Source organism: Zootermopsis nevadensis, unplaced genomic scaffold, assembly GCF_977971745.1.
Source record: "Zootermopsis nevadensis isolate Lab colony 2312 unplaced genomic scaffold, Znev_1.0 Znev_ptg000028l, whole genome shotgun sequence".
NCBI lineage: Eukaryota > Metazoa > Arthropoda > Insecta > Blattodea > Termopsidae > Zootermopsis > Zootermopsis nevadensis.
In genome coordinates this window covers 8,925,935-8,953,798 of record NW_028259160.1, presented here as the reverse complement: position 1 = coordinate 8,953,798, position 27,864 = coordinate 8,925,935, and the positions used below count along the sequence as shown (strand labels likewise).

The 27,864-nt window shown below is 39.5% G+C and overlaps 1 protein-coding gene across 1 annotated transcript; it reads right to left on the bottom strand.

Moving 5' to 3' along the window:
* Window positions 1-334: 334 nt before the first annotated feature.
* On the bottom strand, window positions 335-27,150 carry Msr-110 (DUF3736 domain-containing protein Msr-110). The gene is made up of 6 exons (XM_022069209.2): window positions 26,928-27,150; window positions 20,427-20,594; window positions 5,211-5,438; window positions 4,419-4,609; window positions 2,497-3,287; window positions 335-1,281 (listed from the first exon to the last, which is right to left on the bottom strand). The coding sequence occupies exons 1-6, from the start codon at window positions 27,021-27,023 to the stop codon at window positions 1,190-1,192; spliced, it is 1,566 nt and encodes a 521-aa protein (XP_021924901.1). The 5' UTR covers window positions 27,024-27,150; the 3' UTR covers window positions 335-1,189.
* Between the last annotated feature and the right edge of the window lie 714 nt (window positions 27,151-27,864).

Here is a 27,864-nt window from a genome sequence, read left to right as displayed (position 1 = left end):
TAAAATGGTATTTATAGATCAAATTTATATGAATTTCTTTTGTGCCCAAGAAGTTTTGGTATTGAGAATATAAAAGATGGTTTTTCAACTATTCCAAGAGATGTTTTGAATCTTACATATTATATTTTAATATTTGTACAAAAAATATTGATAATGGTCCACATAATTAATTTTCAACATTTAATATGCCTACTCATCTCTCAAATATAATTGTAATATTTTCCATAACACAGGATAGAATAAAAGAAACACAAAACACTGTCTTCATAAGATTTTCATATAGTACAGCTCTGAGAATTCCAGTTCAGAGTATAAACAGTTTCATAATGCATGCTTTCAGTCCTTTGCAGATTTTATTGGTCTTGAATTTCATGCATTCATACATTACTGATAAAGCGAGATGGTACAGATCATAGTCATATATTCTACTGTAGATAAATATAATCAACAGTAGAAATATTACATGCATAGACTTGTAACTAATTTGTCCTTGCATTTTGTTAAACTGGTACATCAAAAAATGTTTGAACTAAATGTGACAGATCTTATGATAATTCTTCTTTTTTTTTTACACAAAAACTCTGTAAAAGGGGGAAATAGAGTAACACACAAGGACACAGGTCTGTGGCTACATCTGTATTTAATTTATAAATTCTCTGAAGTTAAAGCTCATCTAAATAGTATTTAAAAAATCTGTCCGTTCCTCAAAGAAAACACAACACTTCTCCATTTAAAGGATCTACTTGTTAATTCTGTTTAACTAAATAATCACTGTTTATAATGAACTGAAGGCCACAAATACAAAATGCAGAGTTGCTCATTGTTAATGTAGGTGGTATATACAGTTACCACTTAGCTTTAAAGCATTAAAACACTAATATTTACAACTGAAGCTGGAATGCATGTCTTACAATAGCAGTAGAGTAATATTCTTAGAATTAAAACTTGGGACTATGTATCTACAGAAACTTACAAAGAATGGAACTGTTACATTTTTTAAAATATTGTGTTCAGTCATGTTGTACACATATAGAAAGAAAGGAGAAATGAAGTATTAAGGATTTTGAAACAGATCTATTTATTGAAGTGTTAACATCATTTTTTATGATGTCTTCCTTCCGGTAAATGATTATTTCTGCTGTGTGAAACTGCTTGCCAAGGCAGACTGGTATGTCTGAAGAATTCTGTGTTAGCAGGCACAATCACAAGCACAACGACGCACCCTCTTGTCGCGGCGATGGAGAACTTCATCCACACTTCGCACTGACCTGGGCTGGACGTCTGCAGTTCAAAACAATAAATCACAGCCCTCACTTGATTGTGAAATATAAGAGACAAAGCTTTTCCCATGTTAATGTACAGGGCCACTTAGATGTACAGAGAGCACAAAGATAAACATCCACATATTCTTAACCTCAGCCTCCAGCTGTCTTTAGCCCTGGGGAGAACTCGTATCCATTACAAGGATAAGTAGACCACAGAGGCATTAGATACTACTAAAAACTAGTACCAGTAAAGAAAATTCAGTCAGCCATTCACTTTAATGATTGAGCTAATATGCATTATCTACTTAGCACATTTCTAGAAGAGTTAAATAATTATGATTATCTCTTACACATCAAAAATAGTTGTAAAACATAAAACAAACAATTAGATCCTCCCTTAAGAAACAAAGCAAGAATGAAAACAAAGATTAAATTGTATGGCTTATCTGTGTCATTATACAGGTCTGACATTTTGACTTTAATAAGAAAAAACAGAACAAAATACAAACAACAAACAAGCAACTTTTAAGTAGTAGTAATAGGAGCTATATCAGGTATATGGTGAAATAACAGAAGGCATGTAAATAAAGAAATGCAGAGACTGAATTGGAAAATCCACAATGAAACAAGAAGCTACAACAGCTGCGAAAACATGTTTTTAACAAAGACCAAAATAAAGAAGAAAGTAGGGCATTTGTTTCTTCCTCTATCAGATGGAATATGTGGAATAGGAAGAATAAAGACAGCCACCATTTAGAAAGTAATGGAAGGATGAACATGGGACTAAAGAAAACTTAATATCAATACAAATTACAGTTGACTTAATCCTTCTCATCATATACCAAAGAGTTAAGTTGCAGAGCACAAGATAGAGAACATATGAAAATGGGAGAATTCTAAGAAGAAGGTATATTTTTGCCAGTGCAACTGCTGATACTAATAAGACAACTCTACAATCACTAATAATACAAGTATCATTGTATACCCATTGATACATATTCTGGAGTATCAGAATATCAAGGTATATACACTGGTACATACTATTAATATCCATGAGTACAGTGGCAGGGACCAAACCATGCAATTCACTTTGTCTCTAGCTTGCAAGTAGAAGGGGGAAAAAAACACATACTGGAACACAGTCTTGCCCCAGCCACTGTACCTACTGGCACATGACATTGGTATCAATATATATTACATACATACAATTAGTATATTAACATGTACTCACAGTGTGGACGAGGTTGTGCCTGCTGCTCCTCCACTTGGATTTGCTGCATCATGGGAACAGGAATATGGACTGGGAGTTGCTGGTGGCTCACCATCTCCAGGGCTGGTGACTGCTGGTGGAAGACACGACCTTCAGAAGCATGCATGACTGCAGCTGCTGCTGCAGCAGCATCAGGGTTGAAACCTCGGGACTCAACCATATGGAGAGGGATGTGCTGGTGCTGGAAGGCTCTGCCTTCACGTCCCTCACTTTGTACTGGCTGGAATGCGTGACCTTCACGGGTCTCTTCCTGGATTGGCTCAGGTGGGTGAGGGAATACCCTTCCTTCATGGGTCTCTACCTGGACCGGAAAGGGTCTACGGGAAAATGCCCTGCCTTCATGTGTAGTCACCTGAATTGGAATCTGTTGGAATGTCCTACCTTCATGCCCTTCAACTTGGATTGGGATGCGATGCAAGATACGTCCCTCACGTGTTTCTACCTGAACGGGGACTTGGTCTGGGGAAGGTGGTCGTTCATCACGAGTTTCTGTCACTTGAACAGCAGCATGGTTTTGACCAGGGAGCAGTTGCATATGGTGCATTGGTAGGGCAATAGGAAGAGGCACTTGCTGAACATGGTTGGGTGGTGGAGGAACAAGTCCAACTGCTGGTTGATCTGCCTGGTTAACAGAAACAGGAACTCTGCTCTGATGGGGCTGCTGCATGGCACCATGGAATTGGAGTGGGAGGTGTATGGGGCCAGGTAAGGGAACCACAACCGGTGTAGCCATCATCTCCATTGGCATGTGTCTGTGAACAAATATGCATTATTTCAAGATTATTTCAGTGTATAAATTTACAGCATATTAAATTTGGTAAATACATGTTACCATTTTGTTCAAAATCTTTTATCACTCTCTCTCTCTCTCTCTCTCTCTCTTCCAAACACCTGAAAAAATTAATACGTTGCACACTTAGTTATATGATATACAAAAAAGAAGACATTTGCCCAAGACAAGCTGACTGGTAATGCATTTGAACCCTGTGAAATAGAGGTCTGGTTTGGAGCATAATCTCACAATCCAGTTCTGTTCTGGTTCAACAGTTTATGAGCTCTAGAAGGTTCAGTAACCGTTTCAAACCAGTTCATAAAATGTTATAAATAACAGAGACAAGTGTTGATATAAATGTAGTATGAAAAAACTAGCTCCATAGAGCAGAGTCTATCATGAGAAGTTGATAGTCTCAGCTACTTAAGAAATTCACCAACTTTTTCAAAACCTGTGTTCACAAGAGCATGCCATCAGTCCCTATCCCAAGTCAAATCAATTAAGTCCACAACCCCCCACCCCACACACAATTTCCTTAACATTTGTTTTATGAAACAAGACTTACAGTATAAAATACATACGTTATTACAACACATTAATCACTGCACAAGGACCTCTTAACTAAGACTGGATGACTGGTTTTATAAAAGCATTTCTGTTTTGCCTCGGAAGGCATAATTTGTAAGAATGTTAAAAGCCCAAAAAATTATATTTTGTTATATTTTTGCTAAAATTCTGTTAAAAATTAAAAGACTACATAATATATTTTCAGAAAGATAAAAAAATATGTAAATCATAACTGTGAATGTTGCACATTGCTCAATACATCAATAACATACAAACCTAAATGTGAACTATATGAATCTGGGTTCCCTTTACTGTCTTCTATCAAAAATGTCATGACATCTTACAGCAGTAAAAATCTCAGTCAGGACAAGTGAATGCCATATCTAAAAGCTACCTCTCAACTAGACTTGTCTTGCAGTAATTTGATAGCAATCTTGGTAAGGGCATACAATTCAGGGCAGGTCTATTTCTTGGCCTCCCAGCATTCCAAAATGTTATTTCACATGACAAGAATATATCTAACATAAGTTCTGTTTCCACTAACCGCTGGTCCTTCCCACTCTCACAGTAAATAGCCATCTTCTCTCCAGAGACATGCTCATATCGAGGGTCTGTTGTCACATTCACGCCGAAAGGAAGACGAATGGTGCGAGGCTGATGATCCACAATTTCCTCTGCACGACGTTTTTCTACTACACAGTTCATCCTAGATCTTTGATTCTTTTCCACCAATGCCTGCAAAGAAAAATCACAATAAAGGAAGAACCCAAATTGGCATAAAGGTTCTCTGTAAACAAGTTGGCTGAAGTCAGTCATATAGGATGGGCAAATTTTTCCCTGTGTTTACAATCATTGTGACCAGTGCATGGGATAGAAAGGGTATTACCTTTTACAGCCTCCCCTCTTTCATTGACAACTGGACCTTCATATGTGATTTTCAAAACTGAGTCACAGCAACATAACCATTACATCTGGTGTGAAGAAAATTCCACTACAGAATTAAAAAAGAACTTTATCATTACATCTGAGGAAATGCCACTGACCCATTCCAGAGGACTGTCATGGCAGTATAACCATTACATGTGTGAAGTAACTGCTACTAACTAATATTTCTCAATTAGTTCAAGTTATGATTTGTGCGATGTATTAACAGACTTGAATAATCAGTGCAGTTAACTTCAAAACTGTTACACTAACTCAGTGAGTACACTAATAACTTACGTCCAGTGTTGTTGGAGATGCTGTGAACTTCATTGTGGAGTAATAGCCTGCTTACTATTGCTATAACTAACTGATCAGTTGCAGCTTTCTATATTTCAGTAAAATGAGAACTTACTCCAGCCAGCTCATCAAAGTCCAGCTGCAGTGGCAGTCTGATCTGTATCGGTGTGTGTTCCTGTGACGCAGCATGTTGAGGCTCAGGCTGATGTGGCTGTGGCTGTGACAGCTCCTTGTCCTCTTCTTTGTCGTCATCTTCTTCCTCGCTGTTGTTCTCAACTCTGTTGTCCACCAGACGTTGGAACACTGGCTGGTCCTCATGGCTTCCAGCACCTGCAGCTTCATCCTGAAATAGCAGACAATAAATTGTTCTTTTTCTAAATAAAATTCATAATTCTTTTAACCTGGGCCCAAGAAATATGAATGCTTTCTCAACTGCATAGGTTACACAGCATCAAATGGGAACATAATTGGAAATGGTGTGGAAAGATGTGGTTTGGGCCAATGTAAGATCTTGGCACTTATCTGCAGGAACTGAGGAAAACCTTAGAACAGCCAGTCTCCAGGTCACGTGTCACCTGGTGCGGTTAGGATTACAATGAGCAGGACATGTAGCTTGGGTGGGGGAACCAAAACACACATACAGAACTTTGGTTGGTAAGGAGAAAGAAAAATAAGTTTGATAGGAACGTTCTTCATTAACTACAGAAGTTGACAGTAGCCAGCACACCAACTTCATGTTACATCATGAAACAGGGTTTCCATTAAATGACATTTATACAACTATTCAAGAATTTATCTCCTTATTGAAGTTCCATCAGTACTGTGCTATAGTTTTGATTCATGTGAATATTGGTGTGCAGATGAAGCAGGAAGTCTGTTGCCTTGACCTATCACACTTCTCTGCACTGACTTTTCACCCGCATCAAGTCTTCTTCAGAAACCGTTACAGCAGAAGACTTTCTCTTTTTCTTTGCAGCAGCTCGTGCCCAGACACTGAAGACGTGACGTCACGAAGTTCCTCTTCTCACACACAAAAATCTCAGTGATGGCTGGTAATATTTAGTAAGGCTTGTCTAAAAAACCTCTGGAATGATTTTAGTATTTCACCCGTTCTGAGCTCTGAAGCGTGGGTGAGAGGATGGCATTGAAACGGATCTTCGATAGATACGCTGTAAAACTGTGAATTAAATGCAATTAATTTCGGACAGATTTCAATTCTAGGTCTTTGTAAAAAGTCGTGGAGTTGCACGAAAAGAGAACGTGCAGGTTGGCGTAGCCGTAACACTATAATTGTGTATTTGGGGCGTACCTAGTTCGATTTTCGGGCGTTATCTGCTGTCATGCCCTGATTGAAAATTCTCAAATAATCACATTGAGAATCACTTTCCTATCTAATTAGACGCTACATAACTTCTGCAATTGAAGCAACCTTTAAGTCACACAAAGACCAGCAACAAAAGCAGGTAATTTTTATTAACAAACGCTGCTCAGAGAAGATAGTGTGTTTGTGTAGTCAACTCCTTGAAACAAAAGCTGGACAGTTTATGGTAATTAAATTACACATTGTACATTAATTTTACCGCATTACTCACATGTTAAACCTACAATCAACTTTATAATAACTACGATGTAAAAATTCGGCATTATACCGTGAATCACATAGACTTTCATTTAAAGTTCTTGAGCCGATTTGAAGTTAGCATAAGACTAGGGCTTCGGTTATTGATATTCCAGCTTCCTTAGCTGTCCATTACGTACAAGATATGTACACTGATGCTATATATCGCAGTCTGAGTGACCGTCCTATTACCAAATATCCTTGAAGATTCTTGCAGAAGTGGTGATGCATGTTCTATTATCATTGCACTGATAAATGTTCCGTGTCATGTAACCGACTTCCGTATTGATTAGTGTGTTGTAATGAAAAGCTGCTTCTTAGATTTCAGATTTGCACGTACTTCAACAGGACACAAAAGTGTGACCATCTAAAAACTTCTAACATACTAACTAATTAACTAACTCCGTGGTAGCAGAACCCGCAGGTCCAACATCGACAATACCAAAGCCCGCCACCGGCCACGATCCTGAGCCACCTCCATCCATTTACGACCCTCAAAGCCCAACTCCCTAAGATCCCACGTTGCATTTCTCAGGTCCGTTTCAGTCTATTGGTTAGTTAACTCTATGGATCTGCTGTCTGTTACTGCCGTTCATCAACTATGTAAACGTCAACAACAGATTTGTATCAACAATATTTCTCTCTGCATTGTAGTTTCTCTACAGCCGGTTTGCTTACTCAGCATTATATTTGCATCTGTAATTAATGGGCATAGACAACAGTGGATACAAAACCCAATGAAAGGAACCTGAAATGCATATGTCCAAGAAACTGTATCTACGAACTGAACGCACATGGGGGAACTCGTGTCCATCCAACCCCATCTCTCGGATTTCGAATAAATTTGGTCCTGGAGCGTCTATATAAAAGTCGCGTGACGAATTTAAATTTGGGCCGTTATAGTCCTCTTAAAACCCTTACTTCACATGAGCTTGATTGCTTAATATGTTGTTTGGGTTATGGTCTTTGGTGTGATTGCTTCGTACTATTTCCAAATTATTTTCGAAGTCATGAATTAGCTTCCAAACCTTATCACGAATTTGAAAACATTTCACCATTTTTGTAACCAACACGAGATCACTTTGGATTTATTATATACATGAAACAGAATACAGCAATCATGAGCTAGTTCATTAACTGCTCCTGCGCACCATTTTACTTGTTTGACTTGTTTCGCCTTTCACCTGTTTTCCCCAAGTTCTTATCGTAATCCTCCTCGAAATATGTTATCTTCATCTTCATTACGTTCGAATTAACATCATCATCATCATCGTTAAAAACATTGTCACCATCATCTTCGTCATTATAAGCAAATGTTCCCTGACTTTCTCTAGAAAAGAAGACGAATGCGTTCATAAACCCATCCGGCTCTGAGGCCGTGAGAATAATGAAGTTTCTCCATCCAAAGAGGTTATAAAAATGTGCAAGTCACGAATTGTTTCCACCTCATGTTTCTACTGAGCAGAGGTTTGTGTGTCGATTGATTATTGAGGCTGAACATTTTGACTTTAATGTACGTCACTAGCGATATCGGAGAAGGCTAATCAACAGTTGTAGGTCTAGGAATGCACTACATCGCTCTTCACATAACCCAGAACCTAAACGAATGCTTTCCTTACAGTGTCGTCTCCGTAAGGAAAAAAAACTCCATGGAGTACGGTCCCTCTTGAGATGATAGTAATCGCCGTCCTAATCTGCGAGTTATTTTGGAAACCGAAAGTTCATTACCGTATTCACTATGAGCACACCACTTGATCCTGTACTGAATTAGATTAATCCAGTCCACATCCTCACAACCTATTTATTTAAAATCCACCTTCGCATTATCTTATTAGTTCCTTGCAGACTTTTCGCAGCTCCTCGCATGTACCAAGTTGGGCAGAAGTGAACACTTCGCTGTTTCTATTTAATCGGCTCGCACGGGAGGAAAACTACTTACTTTTATAATTTAAATCAAGTATCACTTTAACATTTAGGTTCATAGGAGAAATAATTGTTCTCTCTTGAAGACAAATTATTAGTTTTCAATACAGCTCAAATGCGAAATAGCAGTTAACCTTCTGAAGCCGAAGCTCGTCTAAATCATATTCGAGCTTTCAGATCTATCCATTACAAAGATTATTTGGTTAATGTTGTTTAAGGGCATAACTGCTGTTTATTTTGAGACATATGAGACCCACAAATACGCTTTAGGAAGACAATGTAGCGCAAATGAAGAAAACAGAATAACTGAAGGATGAACAAACGAAAGAGAGAGAGAGGTATTAAATTTTTCCACCAACTAAGGACATTAACCGCCACGCGGAAGCACCAAAACAAGAAGCAAGATGAAGCTTGTTGAATATCACAATGCCCCGATCTCTAGGCGACCGGGTGAAAGCGAGAGTGTGACGTGAATCGAGCCAGAATCAGGTCAGTGGCCATTGCAAAAACTACACATACACTGTGGGTTGTAATGCCCTAAAGTCATGTTCCAAGTGATTACCAGCGTTTCGGAGCATACTCTGAAGATGGAAACGATACGTTCCTCCGAAAAGTATATATTTACCCAGAAGACTACAACAAACATCTTCGAGAACTCTGATAAAAAAAAGTTGTTTTGGGTTTCGCGTAAAGCAGTAAGGTTTGAAATGGTCCGACATTGAGCAAAACGCAATTCGTGGCAACTTCTGGTATAAATCAGAATAATGCTGTGGTGCTCTAATGGAACACCAAGACTGAATACCGCTAATATAAGCTACTCGACCCCGAGACAATTTCACCCACCTCTGACCCACACTACCGATGTACTCCGAGACTGATCCCAATGTTAACATCTCATCTCATTTATGCCTTCCAAGTGGATGTTCCCCACAAATTCAGTGCAGACCTCGGACATAACTTTTTACAAAACTGTGTCAAATGGTTTGGTGATGAAAAACGCGAAGGGGAATTTGCCTCATATTCACTATAATCAATAATAATATGACTCTGTACTTCCTCGCCGTTATCTTACACGGTTTGTGAAACATTGACTTATAGGAGGGTTCGAGATTTTGAATCTGCCCAAACCCGAAACACAGTGACACTACTTCTTCGTCAGTGTAAATAAATTACAGTTGTTTTCAGATGCAAAAAAGCACATCCAAGATGGCCGCTAGCAGTGACGCAACAGTTCCACTGAACTGGGTTAATGTTGCATCCTCAAACAAGGAGTGGATGACCGACAGCCCACCCAATGTGCCAACATTGTCTCGGTTTCTGATTTCGGAACTTTTAAAATTCAGTGGCGAGTGTCCGTTCACGTGCATTATGAGCGCTCATTTATTACGGATAGACAATTTTCTCGACGTGAGGCCAGCAGTCAAGCTAGTAGGCTTTGGCTCTCTGGAGCTGTTACGCCACGGATTTAATTTAATTTTTTTAATTTTCTCGAACAGCATAACAGGCTGATTGATATCAAATTTTTATGCCGGAATAAATCTATTGCTGACAGGATAAGGCTTTGCCTTTAATACCGCCATTTTGATCTGTGACCTTCCTTATTTTATGACGGAAAATAAGCCTACAGTGCAGGTTCCTGCGAACGCGGTAATGGTCCTTCATGATCAAATGATTTAAAGAGTCATGCAACAAGCGAACGGACAGACATAATACCCGCATTGAAAGAATAAGATATTTCGGAACAATTTATATAGTGCACCATTTACTTCAAATGCTTCAATGAATATGGCAGAACAATTCCTACAGACCTAACAAAACTGAAGTAATTACACTACATATGTGTGAGATTTGCAACACTACTGCACGTTGACTCCGTCAGTAGTTGTTTATTTGAGGTTTATTTAATGACGCTGCCAGTAGCTCAGACTATTTGCGTCGAATTAATGATGATTATGAATAATGAACTGAAAAAAATATGGACGGAAGTGGTCGTGGCCTAATTCAAGGTACTATCCCGACATTTACCTGGAGGAAATGTCTCGGTCAGGATAGTCGGTCTTCGGGCCGAGATATGTATCTGTAATATATGATCAACAATACTTTATGTGCAGAGAATCAAAACAGAAATGAATGATTCTGGAAATTTTATCATGTACTCTGAAGTGGAGTGAATATCTTTGTAGTGTTTCTAACGAATTATACACACAACGATATAGTGCAGACATGTCAATGTACTTGACGTCACCATAAATGAAAACAGTGTCACGGCTTCTCTCATGCATTTCCAAGGATGACGAAAACTGCAAAATATTAGGAACTGTTAATTTAGACAAATAAAGAACACTCCATGGCCATTCCATCGCAAACATTGCTTTTCCACGGCCACCTGAAAACAGTACCAAAAGACTGGTATTCTCTCACGGCCGAATAAAACACAGAAATTAAAAGTGAAATCGCAAAAGGCTAAAATACATTATTACTGTATCTGTAGCGAATCAGGAGTTGCCTTGCATAGTTGCGTTTGTTTCCGCATTTTGTGAATAAAATCACATTGATGTAAGTCGTGCATGACGACCAACAAATACAGATATTTGAGCTGTGAAACTGCCAAGTCCTTGTTTCTAGTGTCGAGCACGGACACAGGAAATGTTTATTCCCAAATGTCTAGCCACCTGTAACATTCTACTCGAGTCGGAAGTTCTTGTAACACAAAATATTTATTAAAACAAATAGATCAATACCTTAAAATTATTCTCTACAAAATAAGATAGTTTAGATTTAAACTATGATGTAGGCATAGTATTTAACACTGTTAACATTTAAGTTTCGTTTAAGCGCGATTAATTGCAGTAACACAAACACAAACGAAGTTAAAAGCCAAAGATCTCTAAATGGTTTAGTGTAAAAGGGATATACCTCCAAAACAAATGTTCTGCTGGCTTCTTCTACATTTTATTTAGCACCTGGCATATTTTGGTGGGCCTATAAAAATATTGTAATGCGAATGGAGCCATTTAGACCTACGTCATGAGTAAATGCAGTCTCAACACAAGCGTGTGTAAATTAGCAATTTAAATTTTTATATTTCATCCCAGCAAATTAAAAAATAATCTAACTACATCCTTTTTGCACGAAACTCTTCAATTGTATTCAAGTTGTTGGACAATTAGACGCATCTCCATCTTGGGAATGGTGAAAGTGGATTATAAATGATTCATACATAAAGGTTAACGGTAGGAGTAGCAGCAAAGCTTGCTAAAACATGTGTCCAGGATTCTATATACGATTCAGACCAGAAATAAAAAACTGTAACAGCCCAAGACAAATTGATACCAGACTACATGGCACAACTTCCCAGAAGACAGTCATCTTTACGACTTTTATTTGAAAATATTTTCGATAACGTGTAAACTTGAGATAAGGGTGAACACGACTATGCTCGATGTGATAACCGCACTGTTGCCAACAGCACAGCTTTGTCAACAATACATCTGTACATAAGTACAAAGCTGTGTCTGCACTTAAGAACCACACATTCTAGATCTCGGCATTAAATGGAGATGATTAGTCAGTTATCTCCTACGGAAAGAGCCCTCGGTACACTTCTGATAGGAAGTTTAGGTGGGCCCAAAGGCTTTCTATACGTTGTACCGACTATAAAATTTTATACTTGTACCAGATATCGAACCCCGGTAGTTCAGCCTGTAGTTAGTCACTTTAATTATTGGGTTCATTGTACATAAACGTATCTGCAACAGATGGGATTCAGGACTCCGAATATAAAGATGTAACATCCAAACAAAATAATTATAAACTGCGTGAACTCCAGGCTGGAATACAAGGTATCGGCTCATGCGCCTAAACGGTGTTAATACAACAAGCTTTCATTGCAACTTTCACACTTAATTGCATTCGAATAACGAACGACAACTTTCTTCACTGTCCAAATAAAGAGCGACCTCTTCATTTGGGGGACAAATGCCCTCTGTATGCCTCCGACGTCTCTCCCCGGACTCAATGAGTCAAAGATACATTTGTTTCCTTGTTTTGAGCTACTGGCGAAAAGTGGAGGACGTCATACAACGAGGAACGTCTTATTTCGCCGGTGTCGGTAAAGAGGTGTAAGTCCTAAGAGCTGAGGATACGAAAACCAACGTTCGGAAAAATCCACACAAATAAGTTATTTCAATGTGTACAAATATGATTATGCAATTTAGACATGACCTCATGGTTTGGGATCATGGGGAAGTAGGTCGTGAAGACATAAAATAGACGGGACTGGCTCACGTTTGAATTCAGTGACAGGCTTCTGTGTCAGCGGTGTTCAGCATTCGAATTCAAGTAGGTTGGTCAATTAATTACCTAGAACGTCCCTGGCAATTCTGTAGACGAGTACAGCCAATAAATCCAACTTTACTTTTCTTCTTGTTTCATAAAAAATTAACATAAAAATGCATTTAAGTGTAAAACGAGCAAATATTCTTCACAGCTAAGCAAGAAGTTTGAAGCTAGTGACAATAATTAGGCCTACAAGAAATATGAAGTTAAAATTGTAACGCTTGCTAAGTTTATTATATATTTATACTACAAGTGTAATCCTTATTCACTACTAAGTAGGCTTGCGTTTAGAAGGCGGTGAAAGCCAGCTAAGACAAATGTCTATTAAAAGAATCCAGTTTCCAAGTGAATGGAAACGTACGAACTAAAACCATAGCATGAAGTAAACCGTGGTATAGAAAGCTACCGGGCAACAAGCCTGCTTTGCTTGTGGTTATAAATGATTTAGAAAGAATCAACCAACTCATACGGCAAAGTCTTTGGTAATAGTAAATAAGCAGATACTTCAGGCTGACATAAGCTAGAACAGTAATTTATGGAAACGTAAGTTGACTCAGTGACGTAAAGTTTTATTAATACCATAGAACAAGGGAAAATGTAAAATCTGCATTGGCCTACTTTTCAAGTGCGTCGTTCAATGCGATTTTACATATAATTTGACTTAACGTCAACTTATTGCAGATACATATAAATGATACTGATCAACAGACTTTGCATTACATAAAGGCATTATCATTGAACTCTTCAAAGCCAAAGTGGTATAAGTCAGATTCTTTTAAGGTTGTACAAAATGAGGTTCTTTTTTGTTAATGCCAAAGGAAAAATGTTCGATAATTCGGTGTGCTTGGTATGAAGTTTTATTAGCTGTAATACAAATACATTTTAATGCATTACAGCAAATAAATTAAAAACATGCGCCTAAGGCACTCCTATACTTTGTTGACTTGTACTGTAGCTATGATCAGGTCACATTTAAAATGGAAGTTAGACAGTTTGATGAGATCTTAATTTTATGAGTATCGTGTATTTTGTAGAGAATGCTAAGCCACTTTCGAGAAATGTTAAAGCTATTTTTAAACACGTGGATATCGAATGATTCTGCAGAGTGCAAGTTCCAGAACCGTAGAGGCCTCCTTCCTCGTCAGAGAAAACCGGTACGCCACGGCACACAGGTCATTGTCCCCACTGCTGCTTAATTTGCAGTAATTGTGCGTCGTGCCATGCTCTATCGAAACGCGCAACAGGGATTACAGATGACTGTCTTTACGTGGTGGCAGGTGGCAGTTGGCGTCAATTGTGGTTTCACCGCTGTTTAATGGTCTTACGTCCCGAGTTTCCTAACTTTCTAAATTCGTAGGATTTAAATCGGACAGAAGTTTCATTTATGGAACTTATTTTTGTTTCTGCAAACATCTCAATGCTTTACACACTACGCGTAAGGTATCTTCATCAGCGAAAGAAATATGTGCAGCCATATGTCAATAGCTGTACCTCCAGGCAAATGCTGTGATAATACCTTAAATTATGCCAGAGTCGCTTCCTTCCATACCCTTTCCAATTCATTATTTATTAATCATCTTATCATCCGATGCTATATAGTCTGAGGTACTGACAGCGTCGTTAAATAAACCAGTGATTGTGTTAGGATAGTAAAATCTAGGACGTCACGATAGGCGGGAACAAGGAGGCAACTGCATGTAGTACTTTGGTGAGGAAGCCTCCAGGAAAACCGACATATGGAAGACCAAGAATAAAACGGAAGAACATTAAGATGGATGATAGGTAAATGCTGTATAAGGATGAGAGGTGAATGGAACTGCCTCAGAATCGTGTCCGATAGCGGACTTCGATATTAGCGGTGTCGAATCTTCGAGTTCTACCGTCAGACATTTACTCGATTAATTAAGTGATAGAGGCTACGTATATTGTGGCATGTAATAATTTATTGTACGTTGAGCCATCATCAGGAAACTGGCAAATTTTTACTTAAAATTGACGTAAATATGTAAAGGACGTGTTGTATTCAACAGATATTGATCAAAATAAAATTTCCTTGACAAGTTTCAGTGCTCAAACTAAATCTATCTAATTCTATCAAGTGTTTAGAAAATCAAAACACTCGAATAAAAGTCGCAAACTCTTATTCCTACTGCAAAGAAAGCATAAACATGTTATTTCTGTTTTTTATATACGTCTCGAAGCTGCTACGCTACATTCTTCATAGGCGAATTCTAAAAACATGAGAACATCGGGACGCGTGTCACACGGCGCTCTAGCGCCACGGTGTAAAACTCGAGACAGTCCCACTGACACACTTAACCAGAGACAAAGCCTTCTTCAACAAGCGGCTCAATTAATTTCTTACAAAACACATGCGCCTGTTCTAAAATACGATTTCCCCTAATGCATTAGGCTATTTTGCAATGCGAATCTCGTTCCTAAAAATACAAAGGAGATAAACGGAAATCTTTAAGAGTGATAAACAGACAACGAACCAAATTAAAGTATCAAGTGATAGAAATATTTAATTACGTGCTTTTATACAGCCTAATCTTTCAGAACTATTTCGTTGAAGTGATGAAACAATAAAAGAACGCATGGCGTAAGCAGTTAATTATTTTAAAATTAATTTCCAAGTATCACAGAAAATACCGTATATGATAATTTTCCTTGCCTAACAATAATTTGAAACTTTATTGCAATACAAATAAAACCATAATTTATTTTTGTTGTTCAAAACGATTCGATGATTGTTGCTAAGATGATTGTGAATTTTGAATCCGGTGGGTAAACATTCAACTGTTGTCCCAGCACGACTACAAGCAAAACATTAAATTCTGTTTCCCAATTGCGACATCCGCCATTAAGAGTCGATAAAAAGCATTATGAATAAAAGTCATCACGTCATGTGACTGACAACAGAAACCCAAAGCGGATTTAAAATGTAAACCCCGGGTCTTAAAAAAGCCTATCATTGTTTTATCCTGCAACGATAGATACCTTGCGGAGGTCTGATCCCACGAAGAAATTATACTACATGTCCAGAAGGTACATTATCTCAAAACTAATTTTGAGTCAGAACAGATTACAGTACTCTAATTAAGTATTGAAAGCACAGAAAAATAAATAAGGAGTAAAATAAAAACAGAAAAATATGAAGAAATAAAGAAAGAAATGCACATTTTTAGATTCTCCAGCAGCTCGTGGCACAGCTGTAGTAGGATTTGAGGTTTTCACGGCCATGAGTCCGAAGATGCCTGTCTTCTGGGTTGTAGCGCCGTGTAGTCTGGTACAAGTTTACCAACGTTTCAGATGTCCTTGCTGCCTCCATCATCAGGGCGATGAGTTCATCGCCCTGATAATGGAGGCTGCACGGCGCAACAACCCAGAAGACAGCCATCTTCTAGGGTGTTAGAGATGTCAATCTGGTGGTGAAAGGGGACTTATATCACGCGATCATTTATCACGGAGAAGAGGTTTCACCTCTCACTGAGGTGACATGGATGAATATCTTCATGATACCTGTTTTCCTTCAGTATATAGCAAATAATTACAAATACTTATAGAACCTAACGGCGTGGTTACAGCCGATATGTCTGTTACAGATGTTTCCCAAATCCTATTTGGACACGTGGTGTGACTTCTTGAATCAGACGTCTGTAAACATCTACCAGACTACAGGTCACAACGTCGCAGAAGACTATTATTCAGTCTCAAACTCCAACTCGACATTACTCAGGACATTGTGAAAGGTTGGAAAGATGAATCCATTAAACACCCAAAATAACTTCTTGACTACAGACCCGTCATAAGACAAGGACCTGATGGACATTAGACTGCAAGACCAGAGATCGGCCAAATGGTTTGTGAATTAGCCAATACGACATGACCATACATTTTCTGGTACTGAGGAACTTACACACATATTATCTACGCGTAAATGCAAACAATAGCGAAAAAAATTACTGCGGTGTAAATGTGAGCCCAAGACTTTAAAATCGCGTTATTGTGAAAAATACATTATTCCGTTGTTCAAACCAAAGGAATACGACTTTCTTCTGTGGCTCTCGACAAAGATGTGAACACCCAATGCGGCCCGCGGTAATGAAAATACTGCCGATCCTGTACTGCGCAGTTACAACGCTGAGCTGAAACAGGTCATTTATTGGCCCAAATTCGTGACCAGAAGAAGAAGTAGGAATTTAATGCAATTGAGGTTTCGAGGGTGTGTTCTATCAGCTATGAGGTGAAAGGCGTTCCTCTCCACTTTCTGTGTACAAGACATCAATTAACACTCGGGCGCCGGTCTACGTCTACGTCTACGTCGAAGCTCAGGCGGGTCACTTCTTGGACCCAACTCGCCCACAATTTGAAAGACAAAGAATATACGACGCAAACAGACTAACCTTGCCATCTTGCTACGTCACTACGTAATTAAATAGTTGACAAAGTTGCCTACAATCGAACAAGTAAAGTACTTAACAAACAAACTATCTGAAGTACCCGTAGGTATGCGGGTCAAGATTGCCTGCAAGACTGCTCGCGATCTTGCAGAAACAAAAGATACGATAATGTAATGCAAATCAAAATCAAACTGACTCACAAAGAAACCAAAGAACAGGTTAAATTCGCGAGTGCTTGCTACGATGCAGTTCATAATCTTTACCTTCCGTCTCCTATCTGAAAATGTAAAGATTAAAACACAAAATACGCGATGTTCCTGTTGTTTTGTGTAAGCGTAAAACTCGGTTCCCAATCCTAAATGAAGGACATAAATTGAGGATGGTTGAGGACAAAGTGCTGAAGCGAATATCTGGACCAAAGAGGGAGAGAGGAAGTAATACGAGGACAGAGAAAGCTGCATTATAAGGAGATTCATAATTTGCACACTTCAGCTGCTATTGCTCAAGAGATTATATCCAGGAGGGTATTAAGCAAAGATAAGAAAAGAGGAGATAAGACTAAAAACATGACAGAAAGAAGTCATTTGGAACAAAGCTTGGGTGAAATATGGAGGATAACATTAAAATTCATGAAGATTTCTGTCTTCTGGGTTGTTGCGCTGTGTAGTCTGGTCGATGTTTACGAACGTTTCAGAGGTCATACTGCCTCCGTCATCAGGGCGATTCTTAGTATGAAGATTTCTGTCTTCTGGGTTGTTGCGCTGTGTAGTCTGGTCGATGTTAACCAACGTTTCAGAGGTCATACTGCCTCCGTCATCAGGGCGATTCTTAGTATGAAGATTTCTGTCTTCTGGGTTGTTGCGCTGTGTAGTCTGGTCGATGTTTACCAACGTTTCAGAGGTCATACTGCCTCCGTCATCAGGGCGATTCTTAGTATGAAGATTTCTGTCTTCTGGGTTGTTGCGCTGTGTAGTCTGGTCGATGTTAACCAACGTTTCAGAGGTCATACTGCCTCCGTCATCAGGGCGATTCTTAGTATGAAGATTTCTGTCTTCTGGGTTGTTGCGCTGTGTAGTCTGGTCGATGTTAACCAACGTTTCAGAGGTCATACTGCCTCCGTCATCAGGGCGATTCTTAGTATGAAGATTTCTGTCTTCTGGGTTGTTGCGCTGTGTAGTCTGGTCGATGTTAACCAACGTTTCAGAGGTCATACTGCTTCATCGCCCTGATGACGGAGGCAGTATGACCTCTGAAACGTCGGTAAACATCGACCAGACTACACAGCGCAACAACCCAGAAGACAGAAATCTTCATACTCACCGCTGTGAAAACCTCAAATCTTACATTAAAATTTGTCTTGGAGAAAGGATCTGAAAATGTACATTAGATGTTAATATTAACTCAACGTATGGTTCAGGCAGAACTTTTGTAATCACAATGATGGTCCTTCCTTTTCCATTACTACAGATAATTTGTTGACTGTCTCATTAATTATGCAGCACTGCAGTAGGCCCACTGTGAAGTTATACGTGTTTTACACTTTAAACTTGTTTTCTTGGAGATTCATAATCTGTGGCCATGATAGCTGGAAAGACGTCAGGAAACTGGTGCTCCTGTCTGGTCATCACGCTGACCCAGAAAACCAGTTGCAGCACTTGACCTGGGTCAAGAGGCTTTGTCCTAGCATGAAGGAAAGGGAGGGGGTAATTTATATAATTTTCTGAACTTAGTTCGACGGTTTCCCAAATAAAAAATGAAAATATGCGAGAAATTTTAAGAACTAATCCCGAGCCAGATTCTAATCTGCGATCACAGTGCTGATACAGCGATTTAAAACAAGCGAAATTCTGACCTCTCGGATATAAACTGCCGAGTTAATCACTAGACAGCAACACTAAATAACCTCCGCAGTTGATGTATCGACGTTATATTAATCTGACACTACTCACCAAGTAAATTTATGGTAGGTCATGTGTTCATTGTACGACGTTCATAAGGTTAACTCATTATGGGGTAGGTCATGTGTCATCTTCTTAAGTACTGAAAGGATTTCTATTAATTTTGGATGAGAGGTTTGCACTACAATTTATCGTTCGACTGGGTCCAATATAACCTCTACGTGTTTCTCAGGGCGAAGTCGTTACATTTAAGTAAGACTTCAAATTCTCACGGCTTCAATAAAAGCAGCAAGTACCTCTGAGATCTCTGCACTCGGTAATTCAAGAAGCAATAATTTACGTCTTATTATATTTTCAAATCTGCACTATTTCCTCCCCTTGGGTTTGCAATAATGAATTTGTTTATTACATCAAGGTCGATGTAGTAAGCAAAATTGCATAAAATAAGTTGAAAAACTCATGTGCCGCATTAAAGTAAGCCGACATATTTATTCTGTTTTTACGACTGTCCTATCAGAAGTTCATAATTCGGTTTTATGTGCATTGCAGCTGCACATTTTCAGGATGTGGTTGTGTCCAGGGCATATATGTTTATGCTCAGTTGATAATAACATTTTAAAAGCTGTTACATAAATGTTGCAGCCCAGTGACACGCAAGAAAAGAAATAAAAGAGAAACGCTGGAGTATTACTCCAAGTCACAACTGTATGATTGCATAACGTCTGCCATTTTATGTACAGAATTACTTCGGGCAGAACGGAACAGAGGGAAATAACCTGAAGTCAAAAAAGTGTACTTTGTGGATAATAGAACGAGTAAAATATAACATTATTAATGACTAATTCGGGACAAGATATTGTCGAAAGTGTTAAGTTACTCATTAAACAGAACACGAGTGGGCTGTACTCGATATTCATACCTAGTTTCAGGTGTAAAATCAAACACAATGTGGTACCAGAACCAGAAAGTCCTTCCCGCCTCCATCGTCACGGTTTCAGGGCGATCGCCCTAATGATGGAGACAGCAAGGGCCTCTGAAACGTGAGTAAACTTCTACCAGATACACGACGCAACAACCCAGAAGATAGCCATCTTCAAATACTGTTCATGTTTCCATGAGGCGACCCACAAAATGATGTCTTATGCACTAACCTGCGCGACGGCAAGGGCCTGCAATTGCGCCAGTTGCTGGCAGGAGGCATTGGCTTCGATCCAGGCGGCAGCCAGTATGAAGGCCCCGAGAACGAAGCTGACGAGCACCACGGTGACAGCCGCGATCCTGGCGATCTGAACGGCTGTGGAGCGGGGCTTCTGGTACGCCTGCAAAATGACAGCACCATCATTAACCCTTCACCCTTCAACGAACGTTTTAAATTTCCGACGGATTAAACCTAATTGCTTTAAATGACGTCGTTTTAATATTTACGTTATTTAATCCCTCAAACTGACTGATTTCTTCCGAAACTTTGTATCGCATAATAAAACAAAATTGAGGACCGCAAAGTTTGACTTTGTTTTCAGCACAGGTAAAGGTTCAAGGCGGGAATAAGTGGAGTAAGTTTTGTGCCTTTTTCTGTATTTGAGCGGAATAAGTCGTGTGCATGCTCCACGACTCTGCAAGTGGGTCGAAGCGGTTCCACACAGAGTCTTTTGTTATGAACGTTCGTTCCATCAACCTGGCGGCCTCAAAGCAGCCTTCGCTTGGAATTGACGCAGGAAACTGGTAAAGAACGCGCAGCAGTGGATCGCAATGACCTGGGTATCTAGGTGTGATCAAGAGAGAGAAGGAAAAACAAAGATACCAAATGAAACTGAAAAAATATTATAAAATTCAGAGAGAATAAGATACGAAGAGAACGAAAATTCTCACGATAATGTTGCATCGCGATTAGCTCCCTCATGATTTCCCCAACCCGTCGTCCATACGAAATAATATTACGTGTTGTAACAGAGGAGCCATAATGAACTTGTATTATGTAATTCTACCTTATCACAATATTACTTCATTGCACATAAGCTATACACATTTTTATGCAGCTCGGTTTTCCCCTGCTAATCGTTATTCTAATGTTGTTCCATATTCATGTCACCGCTCCACGGGGCGGGCGATATTCCTAAACAACTAGCACATTATAACCGTTTTAACATATTCGTCGCCAATCAATCACATTTCAAACATTACAGAGCCATCTATAACTGATCTACTTACAGTCCGCGACTGTAATCTTGAGACTTGCGGGTTGAGGAAGTGGGGTGAAGGAGGAAGGATAGCGTCTGCCTTTATCGCTACGGACTTACTGCATTCCTTGCAAGTCTCAAGATTACAGTCGTGGACTGTACTCGTACAAGGTGATTTGATCGGGTCGCCGGAAATAGTCGGCAAGAACCTGGCCTTATCTCGGGAGTATAACGGGGTGTTATCTGTCAAGGTCAGATGAGTGACTGGCTACGTGGATGAGGTATGAATTGTGGAAGGTGGGATACAATAACGACACTCAGATGTTGCCCCAATGAAATTACTGAACGTCTCGGACATATATTTGTTCATAAATTAGAAAAATGGGTTAAAAAGTACCAGCAAAACACTATGGACCAAGAACACATTTTGGGCGCGGTTGCTATGACACTTCTAATGAATGCTTAGTCACTGGAACAAAAGTCTCAGTGAAACACCATAGATCGCGAACGACAGTTTGGGTCTGGTTACCATGACCACGTTAAGTGTCTCTCTTAAATGAATACCGGATCACGGAAACACAAAGGACGCTGTGAGTGAAAAGCTGCGTTAGTTGTAAGCAGGTCATTGTACTCTGCGCTCCAGATACACTACAGGGAGGTGTACTAGGTGTTACACATCACAGCGAGGGCTGGAAGGCCTACCGTACTATAGAGCATCCAGCAGTAAGAATCTATGACTGCTCTTGTTATAGTAAGGTTAATATGTTGCATTCACCGCTCAACCACGGTGACGCAATAAATCTAAGCTGTTTACAGAATTTTGGATTTACCATGTTGTCTTTCATGACAGCATTAGATAGATAATATAACAATTTTGACGAAACAAATAAACTACGAATTGCTTTCATTATTCAGTGTTAAAATACACGAAATTACAATATAGCCAAGACTGGGAAAACAGAAAGAGGAAATGTGACTTTGTACGGTTGACCAACAGTCCAAGACCTGCACTTCTAACACTGAACGGAATAGTCAACTGACCGGAAGAGGGGTGAAGGCGACTTCAAATGTTACTTCCTCCTATATCTACTTAACATAAATGGGGACGCGTAATACAGGTCTCTCTTCCATAGAAAGTCGCTCTTTAACTTCAAGAATCTGCCAACGACCATACACAAACATTTTTTGTTAACGGAGACAGACAAACTGCGAACTCAACTGAACTGTGTACTAAGCAAAGGTGTGAGAACGAAAGTGAGACAAAGAAATTAACACAGAAGCTGCTGGTCAAGGATATGAGAATGGAAAGTGTGTGGTAACTTTCAATTACGTGTTATTTACACATAAAACATAAAATTAACGCATTATCGAATTGAAGAGATCTCGCAGCTGGTCCCAATCCTGAGCCAGCTGCATCCACACATCCTAGTTACCTAAGATCCATTTTAATGTTGTCCTTTAATCTGAGGGTATGTTTCCCAAATCACAAGAAAATAAACCATTTCTATCTCGTCCACGACAATTCCGAGGGTTGGTGATAGCATAGACAAATGGAAATTCCTCCTGTATTGATAGTCATTGGATGGATGACTGTATTAGCCCCTGAGCCATTTTGATTCTAGCTGATATAGCGTCGTTTCGTGACCAACTAACCAACCGACTATCCACAATAACATCTGAATTAACGATTGTGCTGTTAGCTACTACGTTCGGTTCCTGTTCTGCAGAGGCATTGTTTCACGAAGCCGGACAACTTGCAGTCGCCCTGTTCCTACCAGAACTGACGTCACCATCCGCAATGCAGAAAGCCTTGGTTCCCGGAAACTCCGATCTTGGTCACTTCTAATTTACCGTTTCTTATCAACCTACGTACCAGTTACTACTAATAGGATATAACCATACAAACTTGTCTCCAGATTAACTTCTTGAGGAGTTACTGGTCATTCAATGATCGAAAATATTCCTGCTGCATAACTTTCGCGTGAGAGTCGCGTCGTATCTTTGGTGTTAACCAATGTTTCGGCCAGCATCCTAAAGTAGATTCCATACAGTGAACTTCAGCCGCGAAAACCTACGGACAAGAATATTCTTGCTTTTCTGTAATACGATGATTCAGAACCGTCGTCACAAACCCAAACATTTGATCCCATTCCAAACCAGTTCAAACAAGTTCACGCCATATTTCTCGTCGGAATACCATCCAGATTTCTGTGCCTGGATCCTTGAAATGGTTTCTTCTCTCCTGGTTTTCCAAGCAACATTTTATAAGTATTTCATTTTTCTCATGTTCATGGTATTTGTCTTACACTGCTCATTGTTCTCAATTCAAACACCAAAACATTATAAGGTGATTAGCAAAAACTGTAAAGCTCATTATAAAATATTCTCTATTTCCCTGTTACTTCACCGCCCTCAGATCCAAATATTCTCCTTAAGGCGCTGTTCACAAACACCCTTAAATTACAATAGGGAGAACGTGTACCTACGCCAACCGCCTCTTTATACTATAGTTCCATCTCTAAGACTTCGGTGAGGAAATATAATAAGTGCCTCACTCATATTGTACCTTTTCAACTTAAATCCTCATACGGAGGCGTCGATATACAGACGTGTACCCGTACTTAAATTAGGTTTCCAGGAGGAACACTCGAGCTGAATTTAGACAAAGTGACTGGATCTTGAATATCTGTGCAGTCTGCTCAAGCCAACTCATTTAAATCATAACCATAAAGTTCAAAGAAACAAGTGATTAATTAACTATGGTTTAATCCTAGTCCGTAATAAAATACAGCCCGTTCCGCTAAGTCGTTTTCCATTATGATTAGAATGAATGTGGCCGGGGTATGTACAAATGTCATCAACGTCATGTTAGGCACCAAACAAAGCAAAGGGTCGAATAGAAAAAAATCAGGAAGGCCCTTTTCTAGCTACACGGTGACAGACGGTGTAATGCATGGTAATGGCCGTGACCACGTCATGAAAGAACAGAGACGGTGAAAGGATAGTTATGTATAATTTATAAAAATAAAACTGAAACCTGGCGACCTTCATAAGCCCAGCCCGCATCTCGTTACAAAGCTATATCCCATGTAACAGATCGTTTAAGCGGTCCTATCCTACCATTAACATGTCCCCATTTGTACTATGTTATATAACAGGCTGTTATGTAAAGAGGCTACTGATGATAAACCTCACACCTACAATTATACATAAAGACGTCTCGAAGAAACCTTGCAGAACCTAGATTCCGGTTAGTGTCCCAAATTTTGTGAGATTCTGATAAAGGCTGAGAACTCCCTGCAGAAGTTTCGTGTTAGACAAGTGAGCTCACATGAACTTCACATCGGAATACAAAGAATTTCTAAATGCGTTCTTTGTTATTTCACTTCTTCCCCTTCGTCTTACAAATAAGGTCTGAGCAATTATGGCCCGCTCCGAGGTTAAAATTGCTGTGATTCTGCATCCTTGTATGCTGCATATGAAGGCTTTATGTTCATTTATTGCAGACATAACTCTGCTGTTGATAATTATAATCAACAACATAGGAATTGTAGTACATTGTCATCTTTTTTCTCCCTTCTTCTTCTTCTTCTTCTATTAATACTTCTTCCATATGTTAGTTTCTTTCCCGTTTTCATTACAAGGCTGTGACCACTTACCACTTTTTGCTTAAAAGTACCTCACAAAATAGCATCATAATCGAGAGTTAGGCTACACAGAGACATCTTTTGTGCGAGATTCATTTTTCCTCCGTGCGATGGGCAGTTTCCTATATACATGATAAAGTTAAATTTCTTTTTCGTGTAAAGGATAAAATGCGATTCTACCTTTAAAGCATGTTACTGGCTACCTAATCAACTTCATGCAAAAAAACTCAATCGATCCCTATCCAAAGTCAAACGAATCCAGTGTACAACATCCAACCTGCTTCCTTGTGATCCATTTTAATATCACGCTCTCATGTGCACAGTGGTCCCTCCACTTCTGGTTTCCCAATCAAAAATCTACGCATCTCCACCATGCGTACTACATGTGCCGCCGAAGTAATTGTTATAGAGACATTGATATTCGAATAAAGGGCTCTGGGCTACCTGCACACTTCAGATTCTGTTAATTCCACTTCTGAAACTGCGTATGTGTAAGAAATCACCCACACACTGCAGCATAAAATACTCAGATCACATTTCAAGGTCACGTCACTCAAACCTCCAGAGGTACCAGCAAGGAGGGATTCGCCTAACGTCCACACAATGTGCCGTGCGTCGTTTGTACAAAATATGGAAACCACGAATCCATAAATATTCCACTGACGTCGATTAAATCTGCATGGAGGATCTACATCTAAAATAGTCTCACGAATTCTCTATTTTAAACAAAGTGCAAAATTGACATCTGTAAAATTTATAAAAAATTATTCGCCGTCCAAAACATGGGTGCATTGCATAAACTGTATTCCTCAACGGGTAAGATGTATAACGTTTATTTGAATATTCCTTCAGTGTTATGTGTTTAACAAAATTTAACTAATCCCACGGAGCAAAGTACTTCCAGATAAGCTTGCAGCCTCAACCTCTATTACAAACCCGTTTTAATATTACACTCCCATCTACACCTAAGAACCCTAAGTGATCTTTTCCCTTCAATTTTCTGACTAAAATGAGCGTGCTCGTTAAATATTTCGTCCATTACCCCACCTTCATTTTATCAATCTAAAAATATGACAATTTTAATTTATATATCCATTGTTAATTACCTTTGTCAGCAACAGAATATATTTACTCTTAATTAATATTCTAACTGTTTCAATATATAAGAAGTTCAAACAACTGTAACTTATCAAAAGTGGGATACACTTTAAACTTAATCTCAACGAACGATTAACGAAACGGAAGAGACTAATTAATTATGTTTTGCAATCGTCCTACCGCCACTCGATTACGATTTGAAATATGCGCCGCGTAAGTAATAAAATGTTTGGAGACTTCAATGCGTCTATAAGAACTGTGCATGAGAACAGACTGAAATATTACTTGCAACAGGCAAAGTGTACAAAAGAAAATTAACTTTATTTTCTGTGCAGTCACCGTATTCGACCATACACACGCAGGACAACTGTGCATCCCAATGGACTTCCCGGAACAACTCAATAAAATTAGAGGCAGTCCCATACATATATGCGATGCCTGGAAACTTAGCTCCTTACAGAGCTGTGGTAACAATATATACCAATGTTATAATACTTATTAACTCGACATTTTGCCTGCAGAATGCATTATAGGATAATTCTATCTTCAGAGTAAACTGTTTCCCTAACATTAGACGACTGGTCTTATGTGACGGATATGCGGACTGCTTTCTTGGATCGGGGAACCGAAATTTCTAAAACTGTGTAGACATGTAAATGAGAAGCGGTGCCTTTCCTTAGCGGCAGGAATCGACATTTTTAAATATTTCAAAGCAAAGGTAGATACGTACAGGAGGTGGCTCAGAGCTGTAGACTTCCGAGGGTGGGTACTCCTTCACCGTTACGGTCGCCAAGGAGTCTGGCTGGGCTTCCTGCTGCTTGTCCATGATGACTTCTAATTGCGGCACAAAAGAGGGAGTTGCTAACCGCTCCACAACAGCGGCTGATCTGACTGCCAGGGTTCAGCACAGCCTCACCACTATAACACCAGATCGAGAAAGTAGGAGGGTAGGAAACTAGGTCCTGGACACTCATTGGTTCACATCGAGGTCACTGCAGCAGCGTCAATCAGAACTTGTTGCTTTTCAAGTGAAATGTATGAGGAGGACTCGCTGATAAACGTGCGGGTGGAGGATCAAGTCGCGGTGAAAGCACACAAGAGGGCTGTCCAGTATGCCTCTTTCTCGCAACAGTGCCTTACACAGTCTCATCCCAATCATTTTCCATGAAAAATGCCTTTGGCCCTGAAAAGAAAAACCTATGAATAATAATATGATAACAAAAAGTCGCCAGAGCGTGAAGCTCGCCTCATATCCATCTATTGGACCTTTGTTTCCACATATCATACCCCTTCATAGAGCATTGCTTAGGCCCCGGAGGACTTTACCTTACCTTCAATGATAAAGTAATGCCATTGCATTAATTGGATGTTTGGTCGTTTCTTTAACGACGCTGTCAGCAGCTCAGACCACAACTACACTGAATGGCAGGATGATTAATGACTGATGAATTGGAATGAATATGGAAAAAGCGCTCGTGACCTAATTAAACACGCAATCAGCGGGACCGACGAAATCCACGAAAAGTCTGAGGACAATCGGTCTCCAGGTCGAAATTGGAAGCCATAATTTCCAAAGTGCTAACCACTCGACAGATACAAAACCGAAACGTGATACACGGCAAAATAGCTCTTGATCTCCAATGAACAGGAAGCTGGGTCTGCAAAAG